The sequence below is a fragment of the Haliotis rubra genome, unplaced genomic scaffold, assembly GCF_003918875.1.
Source record: "Haliotis rubra isolate DU_JTF1 unplaced genomic scaffold, ASM391887v1 Scf340, whole genome shotgun sequence".
Lineage (NCBI taxonomy): Eukaryota > Metazoa > Mollusca > Gastropoda > Lepetellida > Haliotidae > Haliotis > Haliotis rubra.
Window position 1 is genome coordinate 529300 of NW_025767014.1, and position 22625 is coordinate 551924.

General features: G+C 43.9%; 1 protein-coding gene across 2 annotated transcripts in view; it reads right to left on the reverse strand.

The window, feature by feature from the left end:
- Positions 1-2294: 2294 nt before the first annotated feature.
- Positions 2295-22625, reverse strand: part of LOC124284648 (Y+L amino acid transporter 2-like) — a 34689-nt gene continuing 14358 nt past the window's right edge. Inside the window, exons 2-13 of one of the 2 annotated variants that reach the window (XM_046720752.1) lie at positions 21363-21476; positions 19773-19901; positions 19388-19612; positions 17903-18028; positions 16136-16235; positions 15533-15577; positions 14930-15053; positions 11695-11798; positions 10779-10875; positions 8622-8771; positions 7300-7477; positions 2295-2879 (exon numbers count right to left, since the gene is read on the reverse strand). In XM_046720752.1, the coding sequence (XP_046576708.1) occupies positions 2815-2879; positions 7300-7477; positions 8622-8771; positions 10779-10875; positions 11695-11798; positions 14930-15053; positions 15533-15577; positions 16136-16235; positions 17903-18028; positions 19388-19612; positions 19773-19901; positions 21363-21476 (1457 nt within the window). In that variant the 3' untranslated portion in view covers positions 2295-2814. The remainder of the gene's footprint in view (positions 2880-7299; positions 7478-8621; positions 8772-10778; positions 10876-11694; positions 11799-14929; positions 15054-15532; positions 15578-16135; positions 16236-17902; positions 18029-19387; positions 19613-19772; positions 19902-21362; positions 21477-22625) is intronic. The other variant, XM_046720753.1, reaches the window with a different exon arrangement.

Genomic DNA, 22625 nt, shown 5'->3' on the forward strand with positions numbered 1-22625 from the left:
AACAGTTCGACACACCTATTAGCCAGTAGCCAGTAGCCAGACTATCCTGTGATTGATACTGAGACATACGATCCCTTCCTTCAGGGTATCCTTGGTCACCAAGCTTGACCACCCAATCCACTGTATCGCCTGTTACGGCCTCCAGAGGTGCCTGGTGACCAATTCTGATCGGAAATCCAGACTGGTGTCTCGACAAGCAGCGCACATTACACGGGGTGACCTGTATAAGCTGCTATATGGCTGTTTGCGGCATTAAAAAACAAACCATGATAAAGAAAGGATTCGCATAGGCATGATACATTGATTTTCATCAACTGTTTGTTACCTTTCGGTCGATTTTCCTTATTGCATCATTTGATATTGTTCTCTTACAAAATAAACAGATAAATAAATAAATAGATAAATAAGTGTGTGTGTGTGAGTTAGTGAGTGAATGAGTGCATATATACACTGACAACGGGCCTCTCTGACCCATGAGTAAAGTGCATTAGCAGCTTTCAAGTTCAGGTCACATTATGTCTGGCTGCAGGAATTAAACACGGCTAATCTCGGGTTCCATTTTGATACACCCTATAAATTGTGGCTTCATCTCAACGCAATAAATTGTTTTCATGTGGCAGAATGAATACTTAAGTATTCCATCCAACAAAACAACCCCAGGGCCATAGACTGCAAGATTTATGTTTCTCAATTACCATTTCGCTAAAGAAGTGCCATAGCGTTCTTGAGAATAACTCTTACATTGTACGTGCGCTTCGGATGATATTTGTCTGTGGATTCGTTCATTTACGTACATCAACGTCAGTAGATAATCATTATTCCGTGGACAGAGGAAATGTATTACAATACTGGGCTATGTGGATTCAGTGGAAGCCTTACCTCCAGGCCCTGCATGCATCCATCTATTTTAGATAAACGCCGACATAAACAACGTCAATCAACGTCAACATCACACCCTGGAAATTTACGACTTGTATTTACACATCAATCAAAATGGCACCTGTCCTACAGTATACACTGCAGTATGTGTTTGAACGTGCATCAAGCCGTTAATATGGTTATGTGTTAGTTGGCACTAACCTACTGTCCTTATTATATTGTTTACAGTATCTATTGACATGTGGCGTCACTTGAAATTTTACCTGTGTAGACCACCCGCAAGAGCTGCCCACTGCACAGCTCGCGAAGCGAAGTATTGAAAGCTTAAGGTCGTGTTCAAGACCATGATCTAAACATATTTATTTCAAAGAAAACTTGAACTGGATTGACAAACGCAATAACTTATGCTAATACCGCTCCAGATCGCGCATGATAACAATCAATATATATATACTACACATCAAAAGTTTAGACTATATGTTATGTATATATATGTGGTTACATCGGAGATGAATTTCTCCACTAACTTAGGGGATCCAACTGTAAACCTTATGCAGATGAATTGCACGAGGATCATGCATCAAATTGCTGAAAAGCATGTGCAAATATAGTGCATGTGAACAGCTGCGTTTTAGTGTAAAGTTTTGTTAAGAATTCGCCAATTTTCATCATTTATTGAATTCATGACAATAATCTTTTCAACGTTACAATTTTTTTTACAATACATCAGTTCATGTGTAAACAGTACCTTTAAACAGTATGGAATACTTGGTAAATTCTAGTTCAGAACAGTTGCCTGAAGTAAGTGGCTACATTGTGGCGAGTCTAAACTTTTGATGGGTAGTGCGTGTGTGTGTGTGCGTGCGTGCGTGCGTGCGTGCGTGCGTGTGTGTTTAAGAATGACTATCATTTCATGTGCGTATCCCGGTTAGGGTCTAGCTGGCAAAATATACATTATGGACCTAGCTTAATCAACCGACTATCACAAATTTGGTGGATCTCCCTGATATATCAATATATTCGTGGACAGATTGTGAACTTTCATGATTATTGCTCTAGTATAACAATGGCAATGTTTGGGTTTTGGTGGCCACTTGCACTAGTACAGATTAATGCTGGGTTATTGCTCTAGCCTAGTGATACCGGGTATACTATAGTTAAAGTCAAACAATCACTTCATGAACATGAGCCTAGGCTTTTCATGTTTGATTAAACGAAACACTTAGTTTAGATATTGCAACCTTGAAGGTAATTTTCATCATACGGATTTTTTAAGTCACAAATGTAATTTACTATACGTTTGCTGGTAAATAGGAGAGAGTGGGTGTGTGAGTTTGGTTTTACGCCGCTTGTAGCAATATTTCAGCATTTTCACGGCGGGGGACACCAGAAATGGGCTTCACACATTTTACCTATGTGGGGAATCGAACCCGGGCGTTCGGCGTGACAAGCGAACGCTTTTACCACAAGGCTACGCCACCGCCCCAAAACAGGAGAGAAGAGAGCCCTGGTCCACGTGTCGAGAGAGTCCTGAGAGTCCCGAGTATAAGAGTACCGTCAGCTGTGTACTGCGATTTGTACTATTTACATCAACGTGACTGTCTCACGTCACCTATTGGTGCCTCTTTTGTGGCGCAAATTTCTCGTTATTTCAATTAAACGGGATTTTTGCTTGAAATTTCTAAAATAAATTTATACTTGATTATTTTCTCGTTATTTCAAATAATTTCTCGCTGTTTCAAGTATCTTTCTAAACGCGTGATTTCAAGTTCTATCTGGTTACTTTGATTATTTTGTTAAAATAATATTCATCCTACAATCAATCAGTGGTAATTGTTTAGCCAAATGTAGTAATACACGTGAGTGGTACAAACTATGGTACTTTATCGAGACGTGCCCTTGTTATACAATCGACTGTCAGTGGACACCTCCTCGTCACAGTACAAGTTGAGTGGCGTGTTCACACAACAGAAGGCGATGACAGAGAAGTGTGACCCACTCTGAAACAGACACACGATTTTAAGCAATACACCGTCAGTACCGTGAGCCAGTGTAATGTGAGGAAGGGCTTCATAAAGAGAGTGAGTTATTTACCCCGCTTTTAGCAATATTCCAGCAATATCACGGCGGGGACACCAGAAATTGGCTTCACACATTGTGCTTATGTGAGGAATCGAACCCGGGTCTTCAGCGTGACGAGCGAACGCTTTAACCACTAGACTACCCCACCGCCCTCAAAAAGAGAACACGGGGTACATCACTCCTGATGGGCCGGTTGAGGATAAATTAATCGTACCGTTATAATGTTCACACGGATGTCTTACTTTTTATCGGTAAAGCTAGCTACCCGTGAAGATCCGGGTTAGAACTGATCTTCAGTAACCCATGCTTGTCGTAAGAGGCGACTAACGGGATCGGGTGATGAGCCTCGCTGACTTGGTTGACACATGTCATCGTATCCCAATTGTGTAGATCGATGCTCATGCTGTTGATCACTGGATTGTCTGGTCCAGACTCGATTATTTACATAAAGATGGAATATTGCTTAGTGTGAAGTTAAACAAACACACAAAACAAGGGTAAGGCTAGCTACCAGGCTAGCTATTCTCGAAACGTTCGTAGCCCTAAGAACTCCTTAAGCCCCATTCTGAACACATTGGCTACGATCAAAGTTAAGAATTTTAGGGCTACGAACGTTTCGAGAATAAGGGCCCAGGTCCACGAACATCGTGACAGCTGACAAGGGACATGAAGACATCACGAGTTATCGCCCTTGTATTACAAATGGCAGTGCTGAATAGCATTTATGATTTATATGCATATCTTATCAATATATTTGCAATGGGAAGACGTTTAACATTTCCTATGCAGTTGTTTTTTTACCTGTCGTGGGATGAATTAATGCATGTTAACATAACAAAGACTTATACGCATGCGTCTTGTACCAGCAATAGGGCGGTGGGGTAGCCTAGTGGTTAAGACGTTCGTCACTCCGAAGACCCGGGTTCGATTCCCCACATGTGCACAGTGTGTGAAGCCCATTTCTGGTGTCCCCTGCCCATTGCTGGAATATTGCTAAAAGCTCACTCACTCATTGTACCGGCAATAAAAGCACAGTTTCTCGTTAAAGATCTGAGTTAGTTGGTTGGTTGGTTGGTTGGTTGTTTACGCCGGACTAAGCAATATTCCAGCTATGTGGCAGCGATCTGTAAATAATCGAGTCTGGACCAGACAGTCCAGTGATCAATAGCATGAGCATCGATCTATGCAACTGGGATACGATGACGCGTGTCAACCAAGTCAGCGAGCCTGACCACCCGATCCCGTTAGGTGCCTCTTACGACAAGCATGGGTTGCTGAAGATCAATTTGTAACCTGGATCTTCACGGGTCTGAATATCTGAGAGTTAACCGATGTGTCACGAAATGGGCACGTGGCGGACCCCATACAAAGAGGAAAGAGGCAAGTCACTGACCCTGTTTGATGAGACAGATAATATCTGAAAGTGACATAAGTATGCACAGGAACACCAACAATTTCCAGGTCTTCCCGATGTCAGGGAATGATATGTGTAGTTTGGCAATGAACTTTTCGCAGTTCAAATTGCTGGCCGGAAACTTATTCTCTTGACTTTACCTCTAAGCCATGTCCGGAATTGTAAATACTAATGTTCGTAATGGACCAACATGAGACAAGTATATAAACTAGTGCTCAAAATAAACTATACACTGCACAATATTACATAGAAAATCACAAAAATAAAAATGAAATCATAAAACCATACTGAGCCATGTCACACACGTACAGACAAACCCTTTCCGGGAACAAACGGCGAAACAAGTTAACAAATCGCCTAAACGTCGCAAAAAATCCTTAACGACATTTTCTGATGTACACGAAATGCACGTGCATACTGACGGTATAAACAGCCTACGCGACACGTGAGTAACGTAGTATAGTCCGTTTGCCTCAAAAGCGGACCGATGAATTGCAATCTAACTCGAAAAATAATTAATACTCAATGAGACACTGATCATAATCAAAACGTCAGACCAACTCTGTGAGGTTTTTGCAGAATTTATGTCCTAACATTAAAAAAAAGTTGTTTAACAAACTATCATTAAAATATTGACACAGTTCACTGTTTGTTACGAGGGAGGAGTGCAGAGAAAGGGACAAATCACAGAGTTGGTCTGATGTTTTGATTATAATCAGCGTTTCATGGAGCATTATATGTTTATTAGTTTTCGAGTTTGATTGCAATTCATCGGTCCGCTTTTGAGCCAAACGCACTATAGTAAAAAGAACACAAAAATTTGCTACGTTTGAGGCAAATCGAAAGAGAGGGAGCTGTCGGAATGGCCCAACAAGGAGCTAACCACATCGTCATTGCCAGAACCTTCGGCTGCACCCGACCAACTGTCATCAGACTGATGCAACGACTAAGACAAACAGGCAATACGTCAGACAGGCCTAGGAGTGGTCGACCACGTGTGACAACGCCCGGTGACGATTGACACATCCGGACAATTCATCTGATAAATCGATTTGTAACGGCCACGTCAACGGCAGCGACGGCACTAGGACATCGTATCAGTCGACATACAGTGTACACACTAAGAGAACATGGCATTCGAGCACGTCGACCCTACCGCAGAGTGCATCTGACTCTTCAAAACCGACGTCCATTGACATGGGCCAAGCGAGCTCGACATTGGCAGATGCGTGGTTGGCGACGTGTGTTCACCGACGTAAGTAGGTTTTGCCTGTACAGTAATGAAGACCGAGCTTGTGTTTACAGACGAGTAGGTGAACGTTTAGCGCCAAATTGCGTTCAGCAAGTCCGACTGTTTGAAGCCGGTAGCATGATGGTGTGAGGTCGGATCTGCGGCGATCTCAAAACGACACTTGTGATTATTCATGGCAACCTGAATGCTCGAAGATACAGGGATGAAGTTTTGCGACCAGTTGTGTTGCCATTTATCCAGCAACAACCACGTGGCATTGTCTACCAACAAGATAACGCAAGGCTTCATACAGCAAGAGCAACAAACGACTTTCTGCATAACGCTAACATTGTTGTTTTGCCGTGGCCAGCATGTTCTCCCGGCATGAATCCGATAAAACACCTATGGAACTACCTGGATCGACAAATCAGAAGACTACCAGCGCCACCTGTCATCGCTCAACAACTGGAACAATGTCTCCTACAGGAATGGCAACGGATCACGTCTAACGTCATTCGTCGACGTGTTTTGGCGTCTACTGATTCAGCATTTGATGACATTTAGCAGAAACGAACGCCTTGTTGACGTGTGTAAAGGTTCAGACTATGATACCACGTGTCTTTCAGTGTCAGCCAATGGTACTTTCGACATTGCATGCAAATGAAATTGTGTACATTTGCTGTAGAATTGAATACTCTAGTAGATTTAAACAGATGTTCATTTATATATGCTTTTCTTTTCTTTTCAAGTTTGGTCAAACACACTATATACTTTCGTTTGAGCACTAGTTCATGTAGTAGAAAAGCTCATGAGGAAGGGGGAGTTAGTGTTTTTACTTTTGAATGAAGCGAGATGTCCTCTCACGAAGAGGCTACTCAGGAGGTAGCCTACTTATTATGTGGGATATTCCCGTGGGCTGGGCTACTTACTACTATATGTACCAAGATGTCCCCTCACGAAGAGGCTACTAAGACGTATGGCTACTTACTACTGACTGTGGTGAGATCCTAGAGATAGGGCTACTTACTATTGAATGAACTGAGATGTCCCTCACGAAGAGGCTACTAAGACGTATGGCTACTTACTACGGACTGTGGTGAGATCCTGGAGATAGGGCTACTTATTATTGAATGAACTGAGATGTCCCTCACGAAGAGGCTACTAAGACGTATGGCTACTTACTACGGACTGTGGTGAGATCCTGGAGATAGGGCTACTTACTACTGAATGAATCTATATGTCCCCTCACGAAGAGGCTACTAAGACGTATGGCTACTTACTACTGACTGTGGTGAGATCCTGGAGATGGGGCTACTTACTACTGAATGAATCTATATGTCCCCTCACGAAGAGGCTACTAAGACGTATGGCTGCTTACTACGGACTGTGGTGAGATCCTGGAGGTAAGGCTACTTACTATTGAATGAACTGAGATGTCCCTCACGAAGAGGCTACTAAGACGTATGGCTACTTACTACTGACTGTGGTGAGATCTTGGAGATAGGGCTACTTACTATTGAATGAACCGAGATGTCCCCTCACGAAGGGGCTACTAAGAAGATAGGGCTAGTAACTACTGAATGAACCGAGATGGCTCCTCACGAAGAGGCTACTAAGAAGATAGGGCTAGTAACTACTGAATGAACCGAGATGTCTCCTCTCGTAGTGGCTACTAAGACGAAGGGCTACTTACTGTTGACTGTGGTGAGTCGCCCCTGCTTCCACCAGCGACTTCTTGACATGTAGTAGAGAGGGACGCCGAGCAGCATTAGGACGAAAGGGGGGAGATATTTGCCAGCGTCGTTCACGACGGCCGTCACAGACAGCACCAAGAAGGCCAGTACGTAGATACATGGGAAAAGCCAATGAACCTGCGAGAGTGTGAAAATGTTCAGGTTTACAGAAGCTACCAATGACCCCAATGTGGAAGATGGGTCGGTGGAGGTGGGGGGCAAATAAATTGTAGTTCTTAGGAACATTGTACTGCCATTAACGAGGTGACATGCTTAACTAGAAGCCAGTGTCCAGGGTACTTAATACAACAGACTGGAGATATACCACCCTGGGTAGCCGAGGATGGTTGGTGCGAAGGTTAGGATCCGGTGTTCTATGGCTGGTCCTACCAGGCAGCTCTAGTTGGATGGAAGATTCGCACTTTAAGCTTAGTGTGTTGCTGTGTGCCGATGGGCGGTCCCGTTTCCTATTTTGTCCGTTAACGGTCTGCCTGGTCCAGGTTCGAATAGATTAAATGACTGCCATATCGCCAACCGCGCCGTATAAAATGTTGTCTTTTTATTGAAGAAAAATATCTTACAGATCGTTTTTATTTTAATACAGAAACTTATATCATGTCAGACTCAACTTTGATGGAATTGTAGTGTCACGTCACAAATAACATTTGATGAAAAGGCACACCACGTTTAACAAACGCTCCAGACCAATGGAGAATTCAGTTTCTATATTTTTGTTGTATTTGTTACGTTCATAATCAAACAGAAGTGGCAATGATGGATTTAACAAATACATGTCACCAGATGTTCGCCTGACAAAATGTGTTCATATTCAACAGATATTTCATGAATGTTTCCTGGTTTTAAGGTGTCAATGTGAGTGTTTGTTTGTTGTTTAACGCCGCACTCAGCAATATTCCACCTATAATGCAACGGTCTGTAAATAATCGAATCTGGATCAGACAATCCAGTGATCAACAACATGAGCATCGATCTAAGCAATTAGGATACGATGACATGTGTCAACCAAGTCAGCGAGCCCGACCACCCAATCCCGTTAGTCGCCTCTTAAGACAAGCATGGGTTGCTGAAGATCAATTCTAACCAGGATTTTTATGATTCGACTGAATGAGTATGGTGTTAGCAATTTCCAAACAAAATCACGACAAAGAACACCAGAAATAAATTTCTCACACACAGTACCCATGCATCTAACCCCGCTCATCAGCATGAGGAGAGGACGTTTAACGGCTAGGCTACTCCACCGGCCTCGCTGTCAACATACCTTGTACGTCTTGTCGGTATCTGGGTGTGCACGCCTTATGAGGGCTATTCCAGAGACTGCCAGACATTCCCCTCCAGCCTTGTAGAACGCATAGGCCCCAAGCACAGACTTGACATCTCCCAGACAGACGAAGATAGTCGTTATGAGGAACTGTTATTGACAGTTGTTGAGAACAACAGATATTTGTTTGTTTATGTTTTAACGCATCCTCCATAATCTCCAGGGTATACGTTCCGATAAATCTCCACCATTACCCTGGAATGCGCCTGGATGCAGCTACGGCTCGATAATTTTATTCCCTCCCTTGGATGGCTTTTTATCCAATCAGGTGTCTGCGCTGGGAAGTTCTTCGGTAAACAGTAATGGCGGCGGAAACAACTGACTTCGGGAGGGTATGTTCTCGCTTCAACATAGAAAAGTTGTCTCCCTTTCAGGAAGCATCACCGAAACTTTCGCGGCTGCGGCCGCCATCTTTGTTGACAATGGCAAGCCCGGTTATAACAGCTTATCTTTGGCTACTGTGAGAAGGCGGAGCCAGCAAAGGGAGGTAATAGAATTATCGTAGACGTATCCAGGGTACTAGTGGAGATTTATCGGAAGGTATACCCTGGAGATTATCGAGGATGGGTTTACCGACACACTCGGCAATATTCTAGCTCTATGGCAGCGGTTTGTAAATAACCGAGTCTGGACCAGACAATCCAGTGATCAACAGCATGAGCATTGATCTACACAGCTGGGATAAGCTGATACCTGTCAACGAAGTCAGCTAGTCTGATCACCCCATCCCGTTAGTCGTCCCTTACGACAAGCATGGGTTGCTGAAGATCAATTCTTAACCGGATATTCATGGGACAGTACATATACATGTACATGAAGATGGTACCCCACCGCCCCCAAATATTTTACAGCAGCAGTGGTTGAAAGAAAATCGTGAAGCCACTTCCTCGTAATAGTGTACCAGGCACCATGCTGTTTTAGTTAAACAGGGTTGGCAGTGGGCTTTATAATATAATACCAGAGAATGATCTGTCTATTATGTGACGAAACAGATTCCATTGGGGTTAAACAGCGAAAAAGACATGAAAATTATATGAAAGCATGACTGCAGGTGTTAGCGCAAGGGGTAAGCCAAGGGGCCATGCTTACCGGTACCATGTTGCATGTTGTTACGCTCCTGTGAGTCCATATTGCGTATTACGTTCGCCAAATGTCGAATAATGCAGTTGTTATTCGTGACATATGATATAATATACGATATTAAAACACACGCGTCTAATAATCTCTCTTTTCTGAAATGATAATCTAGATTTATACGTTGAATAAGTCAAAAGAAGTGGAGACTGATAGCTTGTGAGTAATCAACTGATAGTTTGTGAGTAATCAACTGATAGCTTGTGAGTAATCAACTGACAGCTTGTGAGTTATCAACCAAGGCTGGAACCGATTTGCACATGTATATCTGACGTTATCGTGTCTATTGTCGCATTATGACTAGTGTTATTGATCAGATAAACACTACCGAAAAACTTGGCGTCACGACCCCATACATATGTAAATATTATCCTCAGTCAGGGGGTTACCAGTATAAAGCCACTCCAGCATCATAGCTATACACAGTATCGTATCCCATTGGTGTAGGTCGATGCTCATGCTGTTGATCACCGGATTGTCTGGTCCAGACTCGATTATTTACAGACCGCCGTCATATAGCTGGAATATTGCTGAGTGCGGCGTACAACTAAACTCACTCACTCATACACAGTAACTGAAACTACTGCACTGAATGAAATCACGTCTCACTTATGTGTTGTCAGAATGATATTCAACGGTAACCTCACGAGGGGTCAGATGTCAAAGGAAAGTATTTGGTGGTGACTAACATAAAACAAGGATGAAATGGTTATTCGACTATGATGTACTTGATACAGTCAGTTGCATGTTGGACCTACTTCGTTGCCATGTTTCGGCTGGGTTTTTTTTCAACCGTGTAACATTTCAATACCGTTTCAAACGTTTGGGTCAAATTCAGTATTCAAGTGTTTACTTAAACTTCCCGACAGTTAACACCACAAGCCCTGACAACAAAGTCATTAGAATTCAATCAGGATTGTATCAAATCTAACGACATGCATACATGTCGCACCCTTAACATACCAGTGCTATGATGGACGGTTGGGGAGTTCCTCTTGGGACACTGATCATACTCAGAAACCGTGGAAACAGTCCATCTCGACCTCCCACAAAGTTTATTCTGAACATATAGATTTAATCATTTTAAAAATGTACTCTTAATAAAGATAAATATTAAAACGTCAGACAAGGTATAATATGTATGTTTATCATTGTGTTCATTGTGTGTGAAGAGAGAGAGAGAGAGTGTGTGTGTGTGTGTGTGTGTGTGAGAGAGAGAGAGAGAGAGAGAGAGTGGTGGGGGGTTGAGAAGAGAGAGAGGTTTCACACATTTCTGGTTTACCCCGCCATAACATTGCTGGAATACTGAAACAAAGGCGTAAACCTCACTCACTTTCTTCATGACTATCCAGTTGAGGCATATTTCGGCAGTTTGACTGTTAGTGCCAGGTGAATTTGATTACAACTAGCTTTATTGCTTTTAACACTGTTATAACACTTATATCTTGTACTGTCACAGCAACTGTAATGCCACAGAGGTGTCTACTACAACGCCAAGGTGTACTGCCATTCCCTTCCATTGCATTGAAAGGATGTCTACATTGAGTTGTAACCTCGGTTCCTTTTACGATAGACTGACTGACTGACTGAGTTTGGTTTTACGCCGCTTTTAGCAATATTCCAGCAACATCACGGCGGGGGACACCAGAAATGGGCTTCACACATTGTACCCATGTGGGGATTCGAACCCGGGTCTTCGGCGTGACGAGCCAACGCTTTAACCATTAGGCTACCCCACCGCCCCTTTTACGATAGAGTTGTTACGTTATAACATTTAACTGGTTTCACACTTTTACTGTTGCGTAAGATCTTCTGGTTTAACTTATCGTTAAGATATAGGAATCACTTAACACATCACGTATCCGGGAGAATGTCTCACCTGCACGACGTGAAAATGACGGCATTTGCTATTCCAGCTGCAGATATTGCAACACATGGCAATATGATCCACTTTATGAATCCAAGTTTTCTTTCCCCAAACACCTACAAAGAATATAATTTGTTTGTGATTTAACGCACTGCTCAGCAATATTACATTATTTATTTAATGGGTTGCTGAAGACCAATTCTAACCCGGCTCTTCACGGGGAGACAAACATGGGTTGCTGCAGACCAATTCTAACCCGGATCTTCACGGGGATACAAGCATGGGTTACTGAAGACCAGTTCTAACCCGGATCTTCACGGGGAGACAAGCATGGGTTGCTGCAGACCAATCCTTACCCGGATCTTCACGGGGAGACAAGCATGGGTTGCTGCAGACCAATTCTAACCCGGATCTTCACGGGCAGACAAGCATGGGTTGCTGCAGACCAGTTCTAACCCGGATCTTCACGGGGAGACAAGCATGGGTTGCTGCAGACCAATTCTAACCCGGATCTTCACGGGGATACAAGCATGGGTTACTGAAGACCAGTTCTAACCCGGATCTTCACGGGGAGACAAGCATGGGTTGCTGCAGACCAATTCTTACCCGGATCTTCACGGGGAGACAAGCATGGGTTGCTGCAGACCAATTCTAACCCGGATCTTCACGGGGAGACAAGCATGGGTTGCTGAAGACCAGTTCTAACCCGGATCTTCACGGGGATACAAGCATGGGTTACTGAAGACCAGTTCTTACCCGGATCTTCACGGGGAGACAAGCATGGGTTGCTGCAGACCAATTCTAACCCGGATCTTCACGGACAGACAAGCATGGGTTGCTGCAGACCAGTTCTAACCCGGATCTTCACGGGGAGACAAGCATGGGTTGCTGCAGACCAATTCTAACCCGGATCTTCACGGGGAGACAAGCATGGGTTGCTGCAGACCAGTTCTAACCTGGATCTTCACGGGGAGACAAGCATGGGTTACTGAAGACCAATTCTAACCCGGATCTTCACGGGGATACAAGCATGGGTTGCTGCAGACCAGTTCTAACCCGGATCTTCACGGGGATACAAGCATGGGTTACTGAAGACCAGTTCTAACCTGGATCTTCACGGGGAGACAAGCATGGGTTGCTGCAGACCAATTCTAACCCGGATCTTCACGGGGAGACAAGCATGGGTTGCTGCAGACCAATTCTAACCCGGATCTTCACGGGGATACAAGCATGGGTTACTGAAGACCAGTTCTAACCCGGATCTTCACAGGGAGACAAGCATGGGTTACTGAAGACCAGTTCTAACCCGGATCTTCACGGGGAGACAAGCATGGGTTACTGAAGACCAGTTCTAACCCGGACCTTCACAGGGAGACAAGCATGGGTTACTGAAGACCAGTTCTAACCCGGACCTTCACGGGGAGACAAGCATGGGTTACTGAAGACCAGTTCTAACCCGGACCTTCACAGGGAGACAAGCATGGGTTACTGAAGACCAGTTCTAACCCGGATCTTCACGGGGAGACAAGCATGGGTTACTAAAGACCAGTTCTAACCCGAATCTTCACGGGGAGACAAGCATGGGTTACTGAAGACCAGTTCTAACCCGGATCTTCACGGGGAGACAAGCATGGGTTACTAAAGACCAGTTCTAACCCGGATCTTCACGGGGAGACAAGCATGGGTTACTGAAGACCAGTTCTAACCCGGATCTTCACGGGGAGACAAGCATGGGTTACTAAAGACCAGTTCTAACCCGGATCTTCACGGGGAGACAAGCATGGGTTGCTGCAGACCAATTCTAACCCGGATCTTCACGGGGAGACAAGCATGGGTTGCTGAAGACCAGTTCTAACCCGGATCTTCACGGGGATACAAGCATGGGTTACTGAAGACCAGTTCTAACCTGGATCTTCACGGGGAGACAAGCATGGGTTGCTGCAGACCAATTCTTACCCGGATCTTCACGGGGAGACAAGCATGGGTTGCTGCAGACCAATTCTAACCCGGATCTTCACGGGCAGACAAGCATGGGTTGCTGCAGACCAGTTCTAACCCGGATCTTCACGGGGAGACAAGCATGGGTTGCTGCAGACCAATTCCTAACCCGGATCTTCACGGGAGACAAGCATGGGTTGCTGCAGACCAGTTCTAACCTGGATCTTCACGGGGAGACAAGCATGGGTTACTGAAGACCAATTCTAACCCGGATCTTCACGGGGATACAAGCATGGGTTGCTGCAGACCAGTTCTAACCCGGATCTTCACGGGGATACAAGCATGGGTTGCTGAAGACCAGTTCTAACCTGGATCTTCACGGGGAGACAAGCATGGGTTGCTGCAGACCACCCTAACCCGGATCTTCACGGGAGACAAGCATGGGTTGCTGCAGACCAATTGTAACCCGGATCTTCACGGGGATACAAGCATGGGTTACTGAAGACCAGTTCTAACCCGGATCTTCACAGGGAGACAAGCATGGGTTACTGAAGACCAGTTCTAACCCGGACCTTCACGGGGAGACAAGCATGGGTTACTGAAGACCATTTCTAACCCGGACCTTCACGGGGAGACAAGCATGGGTTACTGAAGACCAGTTCTAACCCGGACCTTCAGAGGGAGACAAGCATGGGTTACTAAAGACCAGTTCTAACCCGGATCTTCACGGGGAGACAAGCATGGGTTACTGAAGACCAGTTCTAACCCGGATCTTCACGGGGAGACAAGCATGGGTTACTAAAGACCAGTTCTAACCCGGATCTTCACGGGGAGACAAGCATGGGTTACTGAAGACCAGTTCTAACCCGAATCTTCACAGGGAGACAAGCATGGGTTACTGAAGACCAGTTCTAACCCGGATCTTCACGGGGAGACAAGCATGGGTTACTAAAGACCAGTTCTAACCCGGATCTTCACGGGGAGAGAGGCATGGGTTACTGAAGACCAGTTCTAACCCGGATCTTCACGGGGAGACAAGCATGGGTTACTAAAGACCAGTTCTAACCCGGATCTTCACGGGGAGACAAGCATGGGTTACTGAAGACCAGTTCTAACCCGGATCTTCACGGGGAGACAAGCATGGGTTACTAAAGACCAGTTCTAACCTGGATCTTCACCAGGAGACAACACGCATTTTCAAAATCCTATTGCAGAACAGTCAGTAAGTAAAGAACATACAATTATGTACAGACTCATATATTAATTTTATGGCCTACGTTTTGGTGATATAATTATGGTATTTACTCACAACAGCGACTGCAACGCCAGACTGAATCTCGGCATTAGTGAGTACAGCGTGGTACGCGACATTGCCAAGAATGTAGGTCAAGGTTGGTATGGCAAGGCCACCGAGGATTGCGGTGGGGATGGTTCTGTGAAAGGTAAGATCACGAAAACAATGAATTACATCATACATTTACCATACATATAAGGATATATATCTACGTCGTACACCGCCAAGCAAACAACTAAAACTGAATTCGATTAAACAGCCGTTATCTGTGCGTTACTATACCTCGAAATACTGAACAGGTGCGATACTGAAACCAACTGGGATACCACTATATCCACTGTATCACCAGCCAACAACCGTTTCTGGTTTGCTTCATGTCCGCCAGGGGGCGATTAGGTAGCCTAGTGGTTAAAGCGTTCGCTCGTCACGCCGAAGACCTGGGTTCGATTCCGAGAATAGGTACAATGTGTGAAGCCCATTTCTGGTGTCCCCCGCCGTGATATTGCTGGAATATTGCTAAAAGCGGCGTAAAACATACTTTGGAAATCATTATGTATACATTGTCAGTGTAATGTTGATTTTTTACACAAAACAGATTCCATTAACTGATGCATTTACCTGTGGGGTCGAATGACTTCTTCAACGGCGATATTGACATTATCCCTGGGGTGACAATAAATAAGTGGGACAGTTAAGGTAATGTTTTATATAGAGTCGTTGTTACAGTTCATGTATTCATAAAAAAAGACAAGCACTGATATGTATACCACGTTTAAATTCTCTGAGGAAAACATGTTTTGCTTACAAACGAACTTACTTATGAGAAAATTCAGAAAATCAACGTCATTATCTGATGTTTGTAATTGTTACATGTCAATAGTTTGACCTCTATTCAGCTTCTTTGCATGATATGAATAGCCTGGGAATGCATTGCCGCAGGAACGTGTGTTGATGGAATCTGCTGACATTTAAATGACACATGTCATCGTATCCCAATTGCGTAGATCGATGCTCATGCTGATCACTGAATTGTCTGGTCCAGATTCGATTATTTACAGACCGCCGCCATAAAGCTGGAATATTGCTCAGTGCGACGTTAAACAACAAACCAATCCAACCCCAAACCATTTGCAATAGAGGGCAAATAGTTATAAAATTATATGAATGGGTCCAAAACTCATAGATGACAACAGATGTTCACTAATATGACCAGTGCCATACCAGCCACCGTAGGTGTAGAGACCGGCGTAGACCGACAAGGCAACACCTCCAGCAGTCACACCTGTGGTTCTGAAGGGGTCTCTGAAGTTCTCTGTGTGACCTGAAAAAGTAAACATCAGACATATATGGTAAACCCCTGAAGATCCGGGTTAGAATTGGTCGTCAGTTACCCATGCTTGTCGTAAGAGGCTACTAACGGGATCGGGTGGTCAGGCTCGCTGACTTGTGTTATGAGAGTGTGTGTTTTTTTTTGTAATTTGTAATATCACATTGATTAACTGAGAATTATTATGGGTCACAATGTTTAAAGTTTTGAGTGTGGGGTTTGGCTCGCATCTCGCATCATATATGTTCAATGGCAAAAGTATTTGTAGCGGCACGCCTTTTTGATAGCACTTCAGAGTTGCCTCCCTTGGATGGCTTTATTTTGTTTTAACTCACACTCCGGCGCAGTGCTGATTTAGCATAACATCACAGCCACGCAGGCTAATTTGCATATCACGTGACCGGCCTTTTCTCTGTTTGTAAACAAACGCGCATATACGTAAGTAAGGAGATACCGGCCCAACGTAAGCGATTCGGCGCGGTCTTCATAATGTTTTACATTGTTACATAAATAATCTACAACGGCCACAGTAAGGTTTATGACAATACATATTTATATATCAATGGGGCTGGATGGTTTGCTCTCCATAATAAAGCTTCGATGACAGCACGTGGAGCCGTACAACCCATGTAAACAAAGGATCGCTACGCATACTGAAATAGTTACACGCCTTAGGATATTTTCTCAGTGAAACTAAACCATTCTAACAATGATGTTTAATTAGATGTGTAGACCCATACAAAATAAACGAGTTAAGAAATATGTACATTATATTGAATAGACTAGCCTATGTAAGATGTGACGAATCGTCACATCTTTCTGGTCTGTGGCAGAGGTACCATGCTGGCTGGCCGCATGGAACTTTGGGAAGGAGAGTGGTTTTAACTTCCGAGTCTTGTCATGTCGTGTGTTTTCCACGTGGTTCCGTGGCGTTCTGGGAGAATATATGGAGCCTAGCTTTGCTAGAATGCTCGAGAATTGTGTAAGAGCTAAATAAAGGCTTGTTGTTGAGTAGTGCGACACGGGATTATCACATGACTGGATTTATACACATCTGTCTGCCATCGTCAAGCTGTTCAACATTTCAAGACTGATCGTGCTTGTCTATTCAACTGCTGTCATTGTAGACAACCAGCAGTCAGTATATCTGTTTTCACTGTAAATGTCAATACTCTGGTGAGTTAATATTTAATATTTGTGACCCAATATTTTCGAATTGTGCCTCAATTGCATTGTACTAGATATCTGTATTGTCATTCATTGTAGCTGGCACATTGTTTGTTCAATATATTATTGAATATTTTAGACTTGTCTTTGTTCTATTTTGCTGGTTCAAAGGGGACTCTTAAACCTTTTGTCACGGCAGATTAATAACCGTAACACTTTGTTGACACATGTAATCCTATCTCAATTGCGTTGATCACTGGATTGTCTGGTCCAAACTCTTGATTATTTAGAGACCGCCGCCATATAGCTGGAATATTGCTGAGTGCCACGTAAAACTAAACTCACTCACTCATATAAGGTAATGCATTTTTTTTTAAATAAGGTAATGGAGATACGACATTGAATCTGATGAATGATCCGTTATGTATGATTGCAAACTTGTGTCTGAATCAATATGCCTGATTTTTAGAGATACAGGGATCAAGGCTGCTGACCTTGACACAAATGTAGAATCCCAGCAAAAACGATGGTCACCAGCGCACCCACTTTATACACAGTAGACACAGTCTGAAGCCAGGAGCCCAGTCGCACACTGTACATATTTGCCGCAACGAAAAACCCTGAAATAGCAGCAGTATGTGTGCTAGAGAAATTGCATATTCACCAGTTAACGCAGGTCGCACAACCCGCCGTTGTACGATGTCATACAATTATATTAATGATAACAAAAGTACATTCAGCGTATATTCAGAGCATGTCAGCTTTTTAGTTCTCCCGTCCCCAACCCACTCAAGGACACGACTTTGGACACCGTGAATTAAAAGAAAACATTCCTATATTTCGAAGGTAATTCCTTTAAGCATTTGAAATATGTATTTAGCTAATTATAAAGAATGTCAGGACACTTATATCCTGAAACAAGTTAGCTTACAAAAATATTTACATACAAATTTCGAAATAGTTTGCTTTTGAAAACAGCATAATTTTCTCACACTACCACATGACGGTGTTCCCATTTTAAGTTTTATAAAAAAGGCAAATATGAAGTTCCAGAGCCAAATCTGTCCACTTGCACTTCTCGGTAATTAGATCATGAGACCTACCCTGAGCCGAGTTAGCTATATTTTGTGACATTAGGTACTGTTTAGTAGTTTTCCATAGAAAGGGAAATTGAAATTCATAGATAGTCTAGTTTGACATAACTTTTTAGGTGCGTTCTGTAACTGCTCGAAAAAGATGGCAATAAACTAGAAATATTGTTTCAATGTGCATAACATGTTGTATAATCAGTACTTGTATGGTACCTTTAATGTCGCTGCCACCGACTTGAGTATAATGCAGTTCAGTTCAGACTGAGCCAGACCACATGCTTTCGCTACAGTTGAGTACGTAGAGCTAAATTAACCTTTATTTGAATTCATGTATTACATGTATTACTTTCGTAGATTGCGTAGATAGATGCTCACGCTGTTGATCACTGGATTGTCTGGTCCAGACTCGATTATTTACAGACTGCTGCCATATAGCTGTAATAATACTGAGTGCGGCGTAAAACTAAACTCACTCATTAACTTTCGTAGACTGCCATACAAACACCCACACCACACACCACACACCACACAGAACCATACTGACCCGGTACTTCTCTTGTCAAGGTAGCCCATGGTTTATTAAGAACATTAGCTAACAAAGCTTTGTACTCTCACTGTAGACACCTTTCTTGACCATAGTTGAGAATTTAACAATTCAAAGAAAATGGCTACATATTTTATCCGACGCTGTGTGGGCGGTGGGGTAGCCTAGTGGTTAATGCGTTCGCTCGTCACGCCGAAGTCCCGGGTGCGATTCCCCACATAGGTACAATGTGTGAAGCCCATTTCTGGTGTCCCCGCCGTGATATTGCTGTAATGTTGCTAAAAGCGGCGTAAAAACAGACTCACTCATTCTCACTGACTTATCCGTCGCTGTGACCGATTTACCTAATATGACAAATGCCAGCATGGCTTTCGCTGTTGTGGGGGCCATGTTGGGGCAGGCCAGGTAGACGGGCCTCATGATGTACTCTGCAGCGGCCAGACACGCCAGACCGGTGGACAGCGGCCGGACTATGACCAGCTGAGTCCACAGGAACACGAACCCGGCTAGGTCTCCGAACGCCTCTCGGATGTAGGTGTAGGTTCCGCCGGATTTCTTTACACGGGTACCTGCAATTTGTCGACATTGTCTTTTAATCAAATAAATACAGCAATGAACAGTATTTAAATAACATATATACACGATCGTAAACCACAGTATGTTTATGCATTGAATTATACTAGATTTTATAATGAATAGAAAGACATCACAATACAATATACCACGCACCATACTCAGCATAGCACATGGCGCCGCAGTAGGTCAAAGCTCCACACAGCGTCCACACAAGGAGAGACAAGCCCACCGAGGATCCCACCCCTTCCAATACGGCTGTCGGGCTGATGAAAATACCCACACCTAAACAGAGATAAGGTCGTGCTTGCAAAACGGCGTATGAACGGTTTTCAGAGCGCGAGCGCGCGGGGGTGGTGGTGGTCTAATTTATGAAAAGTATTGATTATCAAAATGAAATTGTAGTTATGGTGGTAGATAAGGTTTCGTCTTGTCAAGTTCGTTCATACGCCCCTGTTGCACCATAATATCACTTTCGTTTATTTTTGCCAGAGAACATATATTCCGAAAGTACAGAAGCCTGTAAGGAAACACTCAAATCTCATTACGTTAAACATAACCATATCAGTGAGTGAAATTTAGCGATGTTCCAGCAACATCAGGACGGGGGTCACTAGAAATGGGCTTCAAACAGTGTACCCATGTGGGGAATCGAACCCGGGTCTTCAGCTTGACGCGCGAGCGCTTTAACCATCCCACCGCCCATAACCAAATGGGATGCACTAAGCGCTGAGAGAGATGAAAAATGGGATTCTACTGGCCAATAGAGATGCGACCGGGATTTAGGCTGATAGAAATGACAATTGGATTCTATAATCTCGTAGAGCTGAGAAAGGGATTCTAGTCTGGTAGAGATGATAGTGGGATTCTGTTATCTGAATATGGTAGAGCTGAAAATATACTTCTATTGGATGAACGAGTAGAGAATGGCATTCTATTGGTTGACAGAGATACCAGTTCAGTTCTGTAGGCTGATAATGGGGCTCAGCTGGGATGGAATGGAAGGGTTGTACGATCATAAATGCTCCGGGGTCTGTAAGAATGACTATCATTTCAGATGTGTATCCCAATGACAGTCCTAAATGGCATAATATACATTATAGACCTAGCTTAATCAATGGAGTTTTGTCCTTTTGATTTCCAAGATCTAAATGAAAATAACATCTTAGTGATATAAGACTGATCGCAAAAACTTGCAATCCTGCCTTCAGCATCATTATGTTTGAAGTAAAGAATAACATAAATTGTTCAACAAACCATGCAGAGATCAGTCACAGTAAAGGCAAGGCCTTAGATAACCGACTAGATGTCTTCGAGGGCATGGGCGGTTCACTCGTCCAAGGCATCACCATTTTCGGCGTCCCTTTGCCCTGACAGAACCCTGTGATCGTGGCATCAAATTCACTCATTCACTCTGGCTATATGGCGTCCTATATATATATGGCTGATGACATTGATCTACGGTATATACGAACATGTGTCAATAGAGTCAGCGAGCCAGACAATCTTCGTACGAATGAGACCATTTGATCTACGGAGATGGGATACCAGATGACATGTGTCAAACAAGTCAGCGAGATCCTGACCCACCCGGATCCGTCTCGTTGCCAGATCTTCAAGACCAAGCACGGGTCTGCAGATTAAGACCAATTCTAACCCGGATCTTCACGGGTCTGAAAGTTCCAGATCTTACAGACGACCAATTCTAACCCGGATCTTCAAGGGTCTGAAAGTACCAGATCTTACCAATGATACTGCCGACGATGTAACTTGTCGTGCTGACGAGACCAAGCTGTTTCTTCAAACGGATACCTGTGGGATTTCCATTGGTTGCCATGGTTGTGTGGCTGTTGCTGCAATCTATGGAAGTATAATCACGTTAACCCAATCTCAGTTAAATTCATATCAGCCTACGTTTCATTATGGTCCGTGGGAAATATACTGAACATCATTGAAAACGCACCACTTATAAACGTTCAGATTATTAAAAGCACGTGTAAGGAATTGATATTTTTTGAGTGGATAATAACAGATGGACGACTGTCAAAAACAACAACACAGAAAAGACGCTCATTCATTGAAATGTTCCACAGTCAGAAAGGATCAAACACACGTGGGGTCAAATCGAAAAGTCAAGATCGCGTGTGACCGCCATTTGCATTGACACATGCAGTTCAACGTCTCCTCATTGAGGCAATAAGCGTCCGAATAGAGTTCTTGAGGATGGCATTCCACTTCTGCAGTAGTGCAGCCTCAAGTTTCTGGATGTTTCACATCTGTTGTCGCCTCGAAAGTCTTTGACCAATTTCGTCCCACAAGTGCTCCATGGGGGATACATCTGGCGACTGTGCTGGCCAATGAATAACCTGGATGTGTTGCTGGGCCAGATACTGCATGGAAAGTCTTGTTGTGTGTGCCTGTGCGTTGTCCTGTTGAAAAGTATGGACATCTTGGTGGTGATTGAAGACAGATACGATGTGATTCTGAAGAATCTGCTCACGGTAATAAAGGGCATTCACTCTCCCTTGACAGACATGAAGGCAGTCCTGTGATTGCAATTTATTCCACCCCAGACCATGACACTTCGACCACCCAAAGGTCTGTCTGAACCACACACTCATCAGCATAACGTTCACCACGTCTTAGCCAAACACGTAATCGGCCGTCAGCATTACGTAGATGAAGAAGTGACTCGTCAGTGACTACCACACCATGCAATTGTTGTAACCTTTACTGAAAATGCCTGCTAGCCCATTGCATACGCTCATTACGGTGTCTGTCAGTCAGAATTGATCCAACGTAAGGACGTCGAGCATGGAGCCCTGTAGCGTGCAGACGGCGTCGCATGGAGTCAGCGCTGATGACCCCCACATCAACCTTGAACTAGTGCAGCAGCCCTGGCAGTCGGCAGTGTTCAATCACTGATATGAACAAGGTCAATATGGCGATCCTGATGGAGCGTCGTAACACGTTGTTGACAAGGTCATAGAAGGTCACGGGTGCTGCCTG